The sequence below is a fragment of the Planococcus citri genome, chromosome 1 (assembly GCF_950023065.1).
Source record: "Planococcus citri chromosome 1, ihPlaCitr1.1, whole genome shotgun sequence".
Classification (NCBI taxonomy): domain Eukaryota; kingdom Metazoa; phylum Arthropoda; class Insecta; order Hemiptera; family Pseudococcidae; genus Planococcus; species Planococcus citri.
Window position 1 is genome coordinate 62,623,926 of NC_088677.1, and position 14,778 is coordinate 62,638,703.

Here is a 14,778-nt window from a genome sequence, read left to right on the forward strand (position 1 = left end):
ATATACCAAATTAAAGCTCTCGTTGATGTCAACAACATATCAAAAAATCAGAATCGTACGTTTTTTTATTCGCGAGAAATTGAACATCGAAAATACGCTTAGTTGTTCAGAGAATATAAGCAGTAAGTGGCCGGACTGTCATCACGTTTGGTATTATCGTTTTTTGTTTTTTTTTGTGTTCGTTTTTTTTTTCTTGCTTGGCGGGGCAGTCCGACCGGACTGCTTGATACCCACCACGTAGGCCTCGTAGCTTACAGAATGGACAATTGCACATGAATTGCAAACTTCATCTCATCTGTCTGCAACGAAATGCAACACACTTCACGTTTGAATTTTTTTTTCCAACTGGCATTGTTTAAAACTGACAGGCGTATACTATGTATATTACACGAATACACGAATATGTTTTTTTTTCTTTCTAAAATAAATAATTTGTACCATTAAACGAACGCAAGCGTTGCATGTTGGATACATTTCGCGAGCATGCATGGTAAGTATGCTTTTGAGTAATCTGTGTGTATAGATGCGCTATTTTAGAGAGATATCCTCGGGGATTATACGACATTTGTATATGGTACACGAGAAACACGAAAGTGTGTTGTCATTTATCATACGAAACCGTTTAAATCGTTTTATGATCTACAACTAAGCGGTCGTAAAGCTTATCACAAAAGTTGTTCTAGCAATACGAGCAGATTATTTTACAAATATTGTTCAAATATGCTGGAGGTTTTGTTTTATACCGCTAACGATCGAAGTACTGCAATTGCGAGGGTGAAGCGTAACAAGAGAGCCCAATAAAAATGCACACTACCTACCCTCAATATATCATATACTACATACGTAGACACAGCGTAAATATGTTTTACATTCTCGTATAATAAGAAAGAGGGAGAAACATTGAGAAGTGAAGGATTATCAAATTATAAATAGGATGTGGAAATTGACGCAATGTCGTCGATACTTCAATTCGATTAGAGAACGCAGTTGAATGAAAATATTTCAGAAGTTGACAAAACAGGAAAAATACACAAGAAAAGACGACAACGATATAAAAGTTGTCATTTTGGTGCTTTTGTATAAATGTATTGTTTGGTTAGATGGCCAAAAGGCTGAAAACGAGCCGAATGATGATAGGACCTCATTGCGCTTCAAGCCGACAAGTAACTTTTGAAACATTAGACACATTAACCGAACACATTAAAACGATTATATTCGAAATTCTCCTGGGAAATATTTATAATAAACTTTCGGTAAAAGGGTAACAGCGAATAAATAATTTATGAGATGTTAATGAAAGAATTTTTAATAACTTTCTTAGTCATTAATTTTAATAGTCGCGACTTTGTAGGTACTTTGAAAGTATGCTCTTATATTGGATAGCGTCAGGTGTTATCGCAGGGGTCAGACTATACGCTTAAATGTTCAAGTAAAACGTTATTCTCTTTGTGTATCATGGAGACCTGAACTACGCCTCCTGTTCCTCTTTCTTACCCACATCACTCGGGTAATTTTTAATCGGCGCGGTTTCAGGGCTAAGATGAAGGCTACGCTATAAATTTTACCTTATAACGCGGACACGACGAGGGTTCTTATTTCAGGTATTTGCACCTGCCCATTGCTCCGATCAATTTTTCGGTGGAAAAATTTCCCCGAAATTGCGTTGCGAATATTACAAGGTGAAATTCATTATTTAGTAAGATACAGATTCGAGCATTTCTGCAAATGAGTATAGGCGATAGCCGGTGGTATATTTTCAGTCTCTGAGGATTTGGAATCATATACTTACGTATTATTCGAAATTATACTTACCTACTTAATCGAATTTTTAGAAATCACAAAGATGAAAAAGTGCTGTTTTACTTCTTGAATCACCTATTATGAATTTTCAAAAGCTTTTCCCCTCGCTTTGACCTGGTCAATTTGTTACTTGCGGTCTTGAAAATTCAAATTTTTAAATAGTAAATAGGTAAACCCAAAAAAATCAAATAATTTTTTTTCTGTTTCTTGGAGCTTAAATTTTACAAAGCTTGAGAGCCAGTTGGGAATTTCAAAATTTCAAACCTCCCTCTCTTTGAGATAGTTCTTCGCAGCAACCTTGGCATGTAAGTAACCCAACTGTTCTGAATACACAATCACCATCCACAAATCAATGTACCTATTACCTAACCATAAAGCTACCATATTCTCCTAAATTTGAATATTTTATGATACCTATTAACGTAGGTAGGTACCATTAAAAATTTAAAATACTGTACCTAACTGCACTTTAATAAATGCATTTTAAATAATAGGCGCGTACTACCACAAAGTATCCACCAGTACTGAGAACAGCCATACCTACCTAAAAAAAAACAGCTAGTATTCATTTGGATTTACTACTATACTTCGACGATTGAAAATCATGAATGTGTTGAACGATATCGTGAAAATTGTGAATCAAATTCGTGGCAAAGAGAATATTTTTGGTTACAAATCTACAACGGCGAATCAGTTCTATTTAGTGTACTGTTTCTTGGGAGAAATCTATTTAAGCCCTAAGTTTCACAAGCACACAAAATTATTTTGGTTTTCATGGCAGTTATTTGGTATTTTAATTGGTATTTTTCAACTAATATCTTATTTATTGTGCGGTGATAAGAAAGATGTTGGAGCTCTGTTATACACTGTATTTACATTCCTGATTGTTTTCTCAGTATACTTACATTATAGTACCATATATCTCAGTGATTCGGTACCGCAAAAATATACACGAAGTGATCCAAATGGCAGATCGTTTAATTATGAAGAGAAAATCATCTATCCATAAACCAAGCAAAGAATTAAATTTGAAGAAATTGCTCTACTATCTTTCTGTATTCTATATATTTACTGGATTGATATTTGGTTTAATATGTAATTTGAACGTAGTATTTTTTTATGAAAAGGAAAAAGTTCAAAATTATAGTTACTACCTCGTCTATGTGCCAAAACTTGAACTATACGGATCTTTGCCATTTTTTCTCATCTTCAACGCCATAGTAGGCATAGCTGCGATTTCTGTTTTCACATGTTCTCTCATGATATCATTCATATTTATATTTTATACAGTCATATTTCACAATGAAATACTACAGATTGTCGCCGACTTGAACTTGATGAGCTCGAATACTTTGACAATGGAAACCTACAAACACATCGAATCAGAATTCAAAAACACCATTATTAAATGTGCAAAGAACTACCAAAACGCCATCAAGTAAGTAGGTATAATTATTTACGTGTTTGGTCGGTCAACAGAAATCTCAACTGATGATAAATTCATCTTGTTTTCAGAATGGTTGAATGTTTTCGAGGATTTTACGAAACGTTAGCAGCCCTTGTATTACCAGGTGCACTTTACCTTGAGATCACACACGCCTTTCTTTTCGTTTCAGTGAGTGTATCTAAGGCCTTTGTATTGTTTTGCATTTTTTTTTTCAAATAAATTTGTGCCTAAGATGTTTTTTTTTTAATTCATAGCCCAGCATCTCAAGCATAGTAAGACTGCGGGAACTATCTATTTTTCTCACATCAATTCAAGTAGTGTACGCGTTATGTTGGACAGGAGAAGTACTGAATGAATCGGTGATAAGAAATTGAAAGAAATACGTATACCTATTATATAAATAGTTTAAAAATATGGATTTTCAACAGGCGGAGGCATTATCCTTTGCTGTATATTCTACACCTTGGTATTGGTCCACATCACTTCGCAAAGATGTTTACATACTCCTGTGTCAAACTCAAAGACCAATTACTTCAACAACACTGGGAGCATATCCGCTTTGCTTGGCAACTTTTCTACGTTTCATGAATGTCATACAATCGTCCGTCAATGTTTTACGAACGATTAGCTCTGAATAATAAGATAAAGTAATCGTGGATTTAGTTCGTTCTACACATACCTAGGTTGTTATAAAAAGTATTATACATAGGTCAATTATTGGTTGTAAAATGTGAATTTTATAATTAACTTATATCGAACAATATGCACACTCTAGGAACACATTAATTTAATTTAGACTAGTATTGAAAGTGGTCGAACGAGCACTTTCTAATTTAATATTGGTAATCAAATAATCTGAATATTTTATGCATCTGCACATTTTCGAGTTTCACAAACGTCACTTGGGCCTATTTAAGTAATATGCAGAAGGAGCGCTAGGGTGCAATTTTATGTTTAGGTAAGCATTATGTATTGTATAGCATCATTAGGTATGAGTATAATAAGTACATACATATGTAGTTGAATCGGTGAGAACAGAAAGGGGCTAAGTCCCTTTTCGCAGTTTTCAGGAATAACAAAAAACTGATTTATTCGAAAATCTAAAATTTTTGGTAAACATGCTTCAGGTCATTGAAAGAGAACCCCAAGACACAATTTTTAGCACAGTTTCGAAAAAAAAAATATTCACGTGCGCCGGCGCTGTTGCTGCCTAAACAAATGGGACTTAGACCGTTTCTGCACTCAATCGCCAAAATTTCTCTTTAAGTTGCTCGGGCACGAATGGGGCTTGATTCTACATCTAAGTACAACACTTAGACTGCTATCTTGTTTAAATTGACCAAAAATCCCTCGAGGTGTAAAACTTTTTGCCAAGTTGTTAATTTTTGCGTATTTTTTCAGTACAGAGATGAACTTGAATTTCAAAAAATGGTCTTCTCGAAAATGTTTATTTTTCAAGGAATTCAAAAAATTTAACAAAAAAGTCATCACTGCAGATCCGCCCTTTTTATGCGCCCAAATACCACTTTCCCGACAGTTTTGCGGAAATCTGACATCACCAGTCGATCCGTCCTACTTTGAAACCCCTATATCCGTGAACATTTTTTTCCAAAAATGTGACTTGGTCCCTTTCTGTTCTCACTGATTCATTTATGGACAGATTTTCTTGTAATTTTGATAGGAACGCGTGAAATTACGCCTAGACAAATCTTTGCTATGAAAAGCTCAACTTGATTGTTCCAAAAAGCTACAATCCACAAAAAAATCTTTGGGAAAGAATTCTAACCCCCTGCCCTCCCTCTAAGGAAAGTTATTACAACTATGAAAATAGAGGTTGGAATTGAAAAATTATTTTAAATCTAGGTCGCTCCGCGACCTCAACGCCCTGCTCGCGCACTCGCTTCGCTCGTGCTGCTCGCCCTGGCCCTCGCTCCGCTCAGGCTTCTCACCCCTTCGGGGCTCGCTTTTTTGACAACTCAACTCATGCCCCTGCTCCTATATGCAAATCAGTTAAAATGTGTCAATAGCAAATTCTACTCTGGTTCTTAAGTACAATTTTTTAAAAATCAAATTTTTCAAGAAAAAAATTCTAGTTTGAACAATATTTTTAGGTATGAATTTCTAAAATGAATTAACGACATTTTTCCCCCTCAAAAAACGTACGTCTATATCCCAAGTATATAGAAACCCTACCAGTGGTGGCGTAGCTAAGAGAGGGACGTGACTTGAGCCATTACCCCCCCTCCCGCGTGTGAAAATTAGAAATATTGCATGCAATAATGAACCCTTTTCTTGTTTTTTGGGTACATTTCTTTCAAAAAATTTCCGCTGTTACTTCACTTGAGCAGTAATTGCACCTTCATTTCCATTAAATTTTTATACATTACGAAGGGTTTTCATAAAATTACCTCCAATTTCGATTTTTCATGCCTAAAAATCTGTTTTTGCTCTCCCCCCCCCCATTGAGGAAATTCTGGCTACACTGTATTGAACACTTCGCCTATCTTTACTTTTGACTTTTTCACAAACAATGTTCTACTAAACATTTCAATTTGTGTTGTTAGAATAAAATTCCAACCCCAAGTGCAGAACCTCCTCTCCTCATTATTTTAACAGACACTACATTCCAGTTAAAAAAAATTCTACTCTCCGCAGCCTCAACCCTCGGATCACGCCTTGGTATTGGTAAACATGATGCATTATATTTTACGGACCATCACAGCTCGCGCCCCGCAAACAAATGAAAATATTTCTTATAAAAATTCAAACGTCTTAATAAGGAACGTTAAAAAAAAAAGGTTGAAATCAGTTCAATAGAAAAGGCCAAGCTGGCGAACTATTTCAAGGTTTTTTTTCCCTCAAGAAATTGAAGGAACATTTTTGTTCCTTACATATACAACCCTGAAATGAAACCAGTTAGTGTAGTAGCTCCGCCCACAACGAAGCAATCGTAACAACGCGTTCAGTTGAAATGCTATTTTTATATCGTTTTTTTGACTTTTTGGACCTTTAATTTCAAAATTTTGTTTTCAAAATATTATTTGACATATCTACAGGGAAAAAGGAATCGATTAAAAAAAAAATCACGAAAAAAGGTTCATTGGGAGAGGCTGGGCGATTGGAAGTATGTTTTTTTCCAAAGATCTTTTAATATAGATAGATTAATAATAACATGCAGTATTAAAATTTATTGATATACCTAAATAGAGTAAATCCCCGCCATTCAATACATTACTCAATAATTTTAAGAATGAATGTACATTTTGAAAATGTGGTTCAGTTAAAAAAACAATTTGTAAAAATGATGCATTAACTGTCAATAGAGATAAGAAATAAAAAATTATTGAAAAAAATAATGATAATTAAAGTAACAAAATTTAATGATATATCTAGATAGAGTAAATCCCCGCCATTCAAATCATTACTCGAAAATTTGAGTATGAACTAAGATTTTTGAAAATGAAGTTTGACGAAAATGAAATATTTTATATAATTTAACTGAGAAATGTATACCTATGATTGAAAATGGTAATGTTTTAAGAAATTTGCAGTACCTAATATTGTACTGTCAAAAAAAAAAAGGGCGGACAAAACCACAAATTTCTTAAATTATAATTCATAATGAAAGGGAAATGATTTATTATGATGATTTAAAAAAAATTAGAAAAAGGTTTCATGAAGTTTTCTTCTCCTTCTAATTACTTATTAATTTTTGTTTGAAATGTTTTAAGGGTTTGTATTTGTTATCATTCACGTAAACTATGAGCCTATGAGGACGGCATATTAAATCATTCCTGTTAATAAAGTTTTTAAACAAAACAATGAGTGGCCATATTAGTTTCAAAACTCTCAAAACTGATTTCTCAGTTCAAAAGGCATTACATTTTGAACTTTTCAAGTGTTTTGAAATTTTCAAAAGTTTAAAAGTGAACTTTCAAATTGACAGTTTCAATTTCAAAATGGCTCTATAAGTGGAAGCTACCATTTATAATTCTGAAAAAATTTCCATAGCTGTACTTTTTGATGCTTTTTTGAAAAATACAATTTTCGAGATGGGATCTTTTAATGGAAAGGGAGCACCTCCTCCCCCAAATTTGGGGGAGACGTTTAGAAGAAAATCTGGGGCATGTGATACATCGAATTGTATGTTTTTGGTTACGCTGAACCCGAATATGATGTCAGATTTTTGATTAGATCCCATCCACGGCCCCAACATTTTTTTTTTTTAATTTTACCGGATTCAACGTCACCAAAAACATAAAATCATTCGATATATCACATGCCCCAGCTGTCTCCTGGATTTCAGGTTTGAGATGATTCCAAAATATCGATTTCATAACAGTAAAATACCAATTTAAAAATGAAAATTTGGAATAAAATATCCCATATATCGAAAAATGAAATGAATATTTCGAAAAAGCATCAAAAGGTACATCTATGGAAATTTTTCCAGAATTTTAAATGGTAGCTCCCACTTGCAGCGCCATTTTGAAATTTAAACTGTCAATTTAAAAGTTCAACTTTCAACTTTTGAAAATTTTAAAATACTTGAAAAGTTCAAAATGCAATGCCCTTTCGAACTGTGAAATCAGTTTTGATCAAAGTATCATATCTTTGGAGGCATGCGATGCTGAAGTTCAGTACCTCGAGACAATGTAAAAATTAATGAAGCCCCCCAGGCCACCCACCCCCTCCAAGGGGCTGAGATCAAACTGATCGTGGATTTCATACTTATTGGGTGGGTAGACATTGTAAAAAAAATGAGCGAAATCGATAGGCATGACTTTCAAAATTGCATTTTTTTGGTTGAGTTCGCATGAAATGACCCTAAAATATTATAGAGAATCGAAACATGCAGCCTGATTTTTTCTAAGATTATAGCATGAAGCTTTCATCGATAGTTTCATGCTTAAATAACGTTGGGATCCACCACAGAACTTTGGAAGTTTTTTTTCGATTTTTTTTTTGGATGTTGAAAAAGAAATGAGAACAGGCCTAAGTTGAAGGCGAAGAGGCATCGAGGTAATATTTTTGTCGTTTCGCACCGTAATAGTTGATGACCCGTCCTTCGGACGGGTAATATTTGCTTGTTACTAAATAAATGCATAATATGAATACGTAGATTAGATATCTACCCACATTAACCAACCTTTTCTGACTACACAATCACCACCCACAAATCAATGTACCTATTACCTAACCATAAAGTTACCATATTATTCTCCTTTTGAATATTTGATGATATTAACGTAGGTAGGTACCATTAAAAATTTAAAATCCTGTACCTAACTGCACATTAATAAATGCATTACAAATAATAGGCGGGTATTACCACAAAGTACCCACCAGTACTGAGAATCAGCCATACCTACTATCCAAAAAAAAAGCAGTATTCATTCGGATTTACTACTGATTCGACGATTGAAAATCATGAATGTGTTAAAAGATATCGTGAAAATTGTGAATCAAATTCGTGGCAAAGAGAATATTTTTGGTTACAAATCTACAACGGCGAATCAGTTCTATTTAGTGTACTGTTTCTTGGGAGAAATCTATTTTAGCCCTAAGTATCACAAGCACACAAAATTATTTTGTTTTTTATGGCAGTTTCTTGGTATTTTAATTGGTATTTTTCAACTAATATCTTATTTACTATACGGTGATAAGAAAGATGTTGCAGGTCTGTTATATACTGCATTTTCATTCATGATTATTTTCTTAGTATACATTATAGTACCATACATCTCAGTGATTCGCTATCGCAAAAATATACACGAAGTGATCCAAATGGCAGATCGTTTAATTATGAAGAGAAAATCATCTATCCATAAACCAAGCAATGAATTAAGTTTGAAGAAATTGCTCTACTATCTTTCTGTATTCTATGGATTTACCGGATTGATATTTGGTTTAATATGTAATTTGAACTTAGTACTTTTTTATGAAAAAGAAAAAGTTCAAAATTATAGTTACTACCTAGTATATGTGCCAAAACTTGACCTATACGGATCTTTGCCATTTTTTCTCATCTTCAACGCCATAGCAGGCATGGCTGCGATTTTTGTTTTCACATGTGCTCTCATGATGGCTTTCATATGTATATTTTACACCGTCATATTTCACAATGAAGTACAACAGATTGTCGCCGACTTGAACTTGATGAGCTCGAATACTTTGACAATGAAAACCTACAAACACATCGAATCAGAATTTAAAAACACCATTATTAAATGTGCAAAGAACTACCAAAACGCCATCAAGTAAGTAGGTATAATTATTTACGTGTTTGATCGGTCAACAGAAATCTCAACTGATGATAAATTCATCATGTTTTCAGAATGGTTGAATGTTTTCGAGGATTTTACGAAACGTTAGCAGCCCTTGTATTACCAGCTGCACTTTACCTTGAGATCACACACGCCTTTCTTTTCGTTTCAGTGAGTGTGTTTGTATGCTTTGCATTTTTTTTTTCTTCATAAGTTTGTGCCTAAAATGTTTTTTTTTTCATTCAATTTAGCCCAGAATCTCAAGTATAGTAAGATTACGGGAACTATCTGTTTTTCTCACATCAATTCTAGTAGTTTACGCGTTATGTTGGGCAGGAGAAGTACTGAATGAATCGGTGAGGTGATAAGAAATTGAAAGAAATACGTACCTATACCTATCAAATAAATATTTAAAAAATATGGATTTTCAACAGGCGGCGGCATTATCCTTTGCTGTATATTCTACACCTTGGTATTGGTCCACATCACTTCGCAAAGATGTTTATATACTCCTATGTCAAACTCAAAGACCAATTACTGCAAAAACACTGGGAGCATATCCGCTTTGCTTGGCAACTTTTCTACGTTTCATGAATATCATACAATCAGCCGTCAATGTTCTACGAAAGATTACCTCGTAATAAGAATAATAACTAATAAGATAACGTAGGTAATCGTGGATTCAATGCGTTCTACACATACCTGTAGGTTGTTATAAAAATTATAGGCCTATTATATGGCTGCAAAAAGTGAATTTTATAATGAAAACTTGGAATATCGGAAAACAAAACAGTGTAAAACCTAAAGTGAATGCACATTGATTGATAATAACAATTGTATTTAATTAATATGCACATTCTAGGAACACATTACCTAATTTAATTTAGCCTAATACAAATACATATTATACAGTAAATGGTCGAACGAGCACTTTCTAATTTAACATACTTAGTCAAATAGGTAATCTGAATATTTTATGTACCTATCACATTTTCGAGTTTCACAAACGTCCTACTGAGCAACTGAAAATTTGCAAATCGTTTATTTTTGGGTTACTTGGTGTTTCGAAAATATTTTCTTTGCAAATGTTTCACATTAATGACGACAATAAAATATTGAAATACCTATATCATTTTTGAAACTGACAATGAGGAAATCTTTTGGAACGCACTGATGCCAATAATTTGGATTTCGAAAAAATAGAGAAAAATCGTCAAAAATTTAGGAAATTTTGGCGATTTTTCGAAGTTGGCTATAATGAACAAAAAATGGCACCGCGCGTCTAAAAATATTTTTTCAGTTTTAGGAATGATATCTTTCAATATAAATGTACTTGGCATCATTTATGCGAAATGTTTGCGAAGAATCCCACTGAACACGAATATGAAGTTATATTTATACCTACAGTTGAACTCTTCTAAAGGCCACATTCGAGGCATTAGGTTCCCCAAAAATTGAATATCTTGTGAAAAATGCTTCATCATAGCCTGATAATGGCATGAATAGTGCTACAATGAAGCATTTTTCACCAATGACTCAATTTTTGGGCATCCCCCCCAATGTGACCCTTAGGAGGATCCAACTTCAAATCTAACTTCGTATTCATGTTCGGCGAGTTCGATTCATATGATGATGATACCCATATTGTAAATCTTCTTTCGAACCAAAATTGAGAGGAGGGGGTGCCTATGCATCCAAAATTGGAGTTTCAAGAAGGTTGTTTGGTTTTTTATTGTTTTTGGAGGCTCGCATACAAAATTGCAAAGTTATATTTATCACTAGCACGGTCATTCCGCATAAAGTGAGAAAATTCGATCTAAAATTTTTCAAATTTTGAAATTATTTTTTGGAAAATTTCTTTGCCAAAATTGTTAATGTTGGGTTGGTGGAGACCATTGAGCATGTTTCCAGAGCAGGAGCTCCACTATTAGGGGCGAGGGGCACTTTTTTCTACACGACGATGGACATGATTCACACGATGGTGGACATGTTTGACACTTTTTCAAATTATTTTTTGGAAAATGTTTTTGCCAAAATTGTTAATGTTGGGTTGGTGGAGACCATTGAGCATGTTTCCAGAGCAGGAGCTCCACTATTAGGGGCGAGGGGACTCTTTTTTTACACGACGACGACAGACGATGGACATGCTTGACACGACGAGAGCCATGTGATAGCAGATAAAACAAGCAATCTACGTCATGCGAATACTGGATGACTGTCAAGGTCAAAAATGTCTGTTGTTGTGTCAATCGGTCTTTTGTTGTGCCTAATTGCTTATTTAAAAAGCAGAAACGCAACGATGGACAAAAAATGTTGGCCATGCCTATGGACAAAATTTCTCTTTTTCAGTAATTAAGGGAGGGGATTTATTTTTTTTTCAAAAGTTGATAGCTTATTCAACTTGGTGTACTTGAATACACTTTTGGTATAAGTTATCAAAATTTTCTAATTGAGGAAGAAGGGTTAAAAATTACACATGACGAAGGAGGAAGGACATTTAGGTTCGGAATTTCTGGTTTTAGAGAAATTTATTGTTGTGGCGCGAGTCCCTCTCCCAATGACATTAAAAAAATACCTAGATCATGTAGCTATGATGAAAGGTAATCAGGATTGCCATATTAGAACTTCAAAAATGTGTATTAAATACACCGCATGGCCAAAACAAAATCGAGCATGACGATGGACAAATTAAGATAAAAACCATGCGACAGTTCTCTTAATTGGTTTTACTCACACTGAGGAACCTCAAAAAAATTTAAGATTCATTAAGTGAATATTCAACTTATATCTAATAGAATATTTCATTCATTTAAGTTGAACTTCAAATTAGTGGTCCAAAAACTGATAACATAGCAACTGAAACATGACCTGGGACACACAAGACGATGGACATTTCAGCTATATTTTTGATTGGAATGGAAAATGACCCACCCCCTCACGTGCCCAATCTGTACTAAAATGTAGGGGACAACGTCCCCTAATCATAGACCCCAAAAAAATTATTGTCACCCTTACAGTTGTGGAGCTATCCCATCTGGACACGATATTCTCACTTTACGCGGAATGACCCAGCAGTATCGCTTTTTTTGGTGATGTTGTGACACAAAATACACAATTTCAAGTGTTTTTCAAGTTCTTGAAAATAGCCCACCTGGATAACAAATTTTTTCAATGTCAATCAAGTACCTAAAGGATTCGTGCAGATATATTTTTGAAAGGAAAAAAATCCGTGTGCTTGAATTAGTTTGAATTTGCTTCTGTCAATAATTCAATATCTCCCTCCGCGGTGGCCAAAAAATGTTGAAAAAATTCACGTTGCTAGACTCATGTCTCCTCCATATATTTTGGGAGAATTCAAAATTTTTTATTCCAAACTCGTTAAATCATGGTTTTTTCCCCGAAAAAGGCGTTTTTTCCGCTACTGTGGGCAAGGTGCTGGGGTGGGGGAAATTTTTTTGGCTGCATCATTTTTTTCAAAAGAATATCGTTGGAAACAAATGGACAATGACGCATCAGTTCTATTTGGTATACTAACTGTTTCTTGGAAGAAATCTAGGTATTTTAGCCCAAGTTTCACGAGCTTACAAAATTATTTTGGTTTTTATGGCAGTTTTCTGGAATTTTAATTAGTAGGCTATTTTTCAACTAGGTGATATCTTATTTTATTACACGGCGATAAGAAAGATAGGTACATTTTTTCATTCACTTGTTTAACCTTTAAATTTTTGGTTTAATTTGTACCTACGTTGTAATTCGAGTGTAATACTTCTTCATGAAGAAGTAAAAGTAAAAAACTACAATTACTTACTACCTACCTGACCTGATTCATACGCCAGGACTCGATTTGAGGGGTGAAGAAGTAAATTTTTCGCGGTATTTAGAGAGGTCTAGACATATTTCACAGCCCTCATCTTCTTTCCTGTTTCAAAAAAATAAAAAAAAACTAGGACCAGGTACTTACAATTTTATGATACCCCTCAGCCCTAATTAACCACGAGAGAAATTGGTTCACCAAAAAAGCATATAACTCGATCGAGTGTTGTAATTCTTTTAAAAGTTCAACTCCCATTCGGCGTTTGAAAAGTTTAAGCAGCGATTTTCGGTGCCATAAAGCACACGGCTAAAGCTGCATAAGGTACGCCAGTCACACGTCCTTCTGGCACAAATGACTCAATTAACATATACAAACAAACGGTTTAACGGTTCGTTAAACGTAATCTCTTGCAGTGGTTTGTACACTACACATTTGTTGATTTTCGAAGCAGTTTGAATACGAAATTGCATTTGCAACGTTCAAAAATGAAATATTTCTTTGCATTAACCGAAACGAGCATAAATTTAATCAACGTTAAATTCGTTAACAGTAGCGCGACGTTTTGTACGAGTATGTTGTGAAAAATGTAACTACCGATATTTCGATGATAAATTTAATTACTGACCTTAATACTTTCGACGACGAGTTTCTCGTGTATTTGTTCTCTTTCTAGTCATCTTCGTCGTCTACAGGATAGGGGTTGAATTTATACGAGAGTTTTTTTTCTTCTTCTTTCCTCATCTTATATAGCGACCTTGTCGAATCATTGGAAATATTTCGACTTGGTCGTATTCGCCGCAAAATCCAAAGTACCAAATTAATAGCATCATTTCCTCAACTCTCACCATACATAAGAACTAGAACGATCTCGAAGACATATTCAAAATGATCCGTTATAAACGTTAAAAAACAATATAAGCTCGCAAAAGTCCAAAAAATAGTTGCAAAACAAAATTTCGGCCTAGTAAAAGTTTTTCGCCAACTTGTGTGCTGCTACTATTCGTAAAAAGCGGATGCGTTACATAACAAAAATGGCGTCTTAAAACTTTTACGTCTTCATTACTTCCTCCCGCAACGTTCGAGTTATTTTTTTCAATTTCCTAGCTTTTAATACACGACGACAACGGACGCGAGACGAGGACGTATAGATATTACCTCTCGCTCTGTTTCCGTGGCTTTGGTACTGATTAAAGATTTCATTTTAAATGCCCCTCATCGTCGACACTCGACGGCGACGACGTCTTATCGTCGTTGTCGCGTGAAAAATGACATCGAATGAAAAATTTCATATGCCTATAGCTGCCCTATAGGCCTACGCTAGGCGCGATACAAGTCATTAAAAAAATCTTGATTTATTGTCGTTTTTAATAAAAAGCGGATAAAGTTACCGAAAAGCCCGCGCAACAAAATGACATTGAAAAAATTTATGCAAATTTCCTCAACGGTGTATG

At 34.5% G+C, this 14,778-nt stretch overlaps 1 protein-coding gene and 1 long non-coding RNA gene across 2 annotated transcripts; both read left to right on the forward strand.

Moving 5' to 3' along the window:
* Nucleotides 1-2,314: 2,314 nt before the first annotated feature.
* On the forward strand, nt 2,315-6,651 carry LOC135833232 (uncharacterized). The gene is made up of 4 exons (XR_010556425.1): nt 2,315-3,238; nt 3,316-3,415; nt 3,502-3,606; nt 3,676-6,651. It is a non-coding gene; the product is annotated as an uncharacterized LOC135833232 (long non-coding RNA).
* Nucleotides 6,652-8,547: 1,896 nt separating this feature from the next.
* LOC135842405 (odorant receptor 4-like) lies at nt 8,548-10,437 on the forward strand. The gene is made up of 4 exons (XM_065359856.1): nt 8,548-9,507; nt 9,585-9,684; nt 9,765-9,869; nt 9,948-10,437. Exons 1-4 carry the CDS (start codon nt 8,678-8,680, stop codon nt 10,152-10,154), a joined length of 1,242 nt encoding a protein of 413 aa, XP_065215928.1. The 5' UTR covers nt 8,548-8,677; the 3' UTR covers nt 10,155-10,437.
* The last annotated feature ends 4,341 nt before the right edge of the window (nt 10,438-14,778 follow it).

Bases quoted from the DNA above. Each gene is read 5' to 3' on its own strand.
- LOC135842405 (XM_065359856.1), top strand. From the start codon at position 8,678: ATGAATGTGTTAAAAGATATCGTGAAAATTGTGAATCAAATTCGTGGC. The intron at 9,508-9,584 runs GTAAGTAGGTAT...TCATGTTTTCAG, and splicing joins AACTACCAAAACGCCATCAA to AATGGTTGAATGTTTTCGAG. The intron at 9,685-9,764 runs GTGAGTGTGTTT...CATTCAATTTAG, and splicing joins ACGCCTTTCTTTTCGTTTCA to CCCAGAATCTCAAGTATAGT.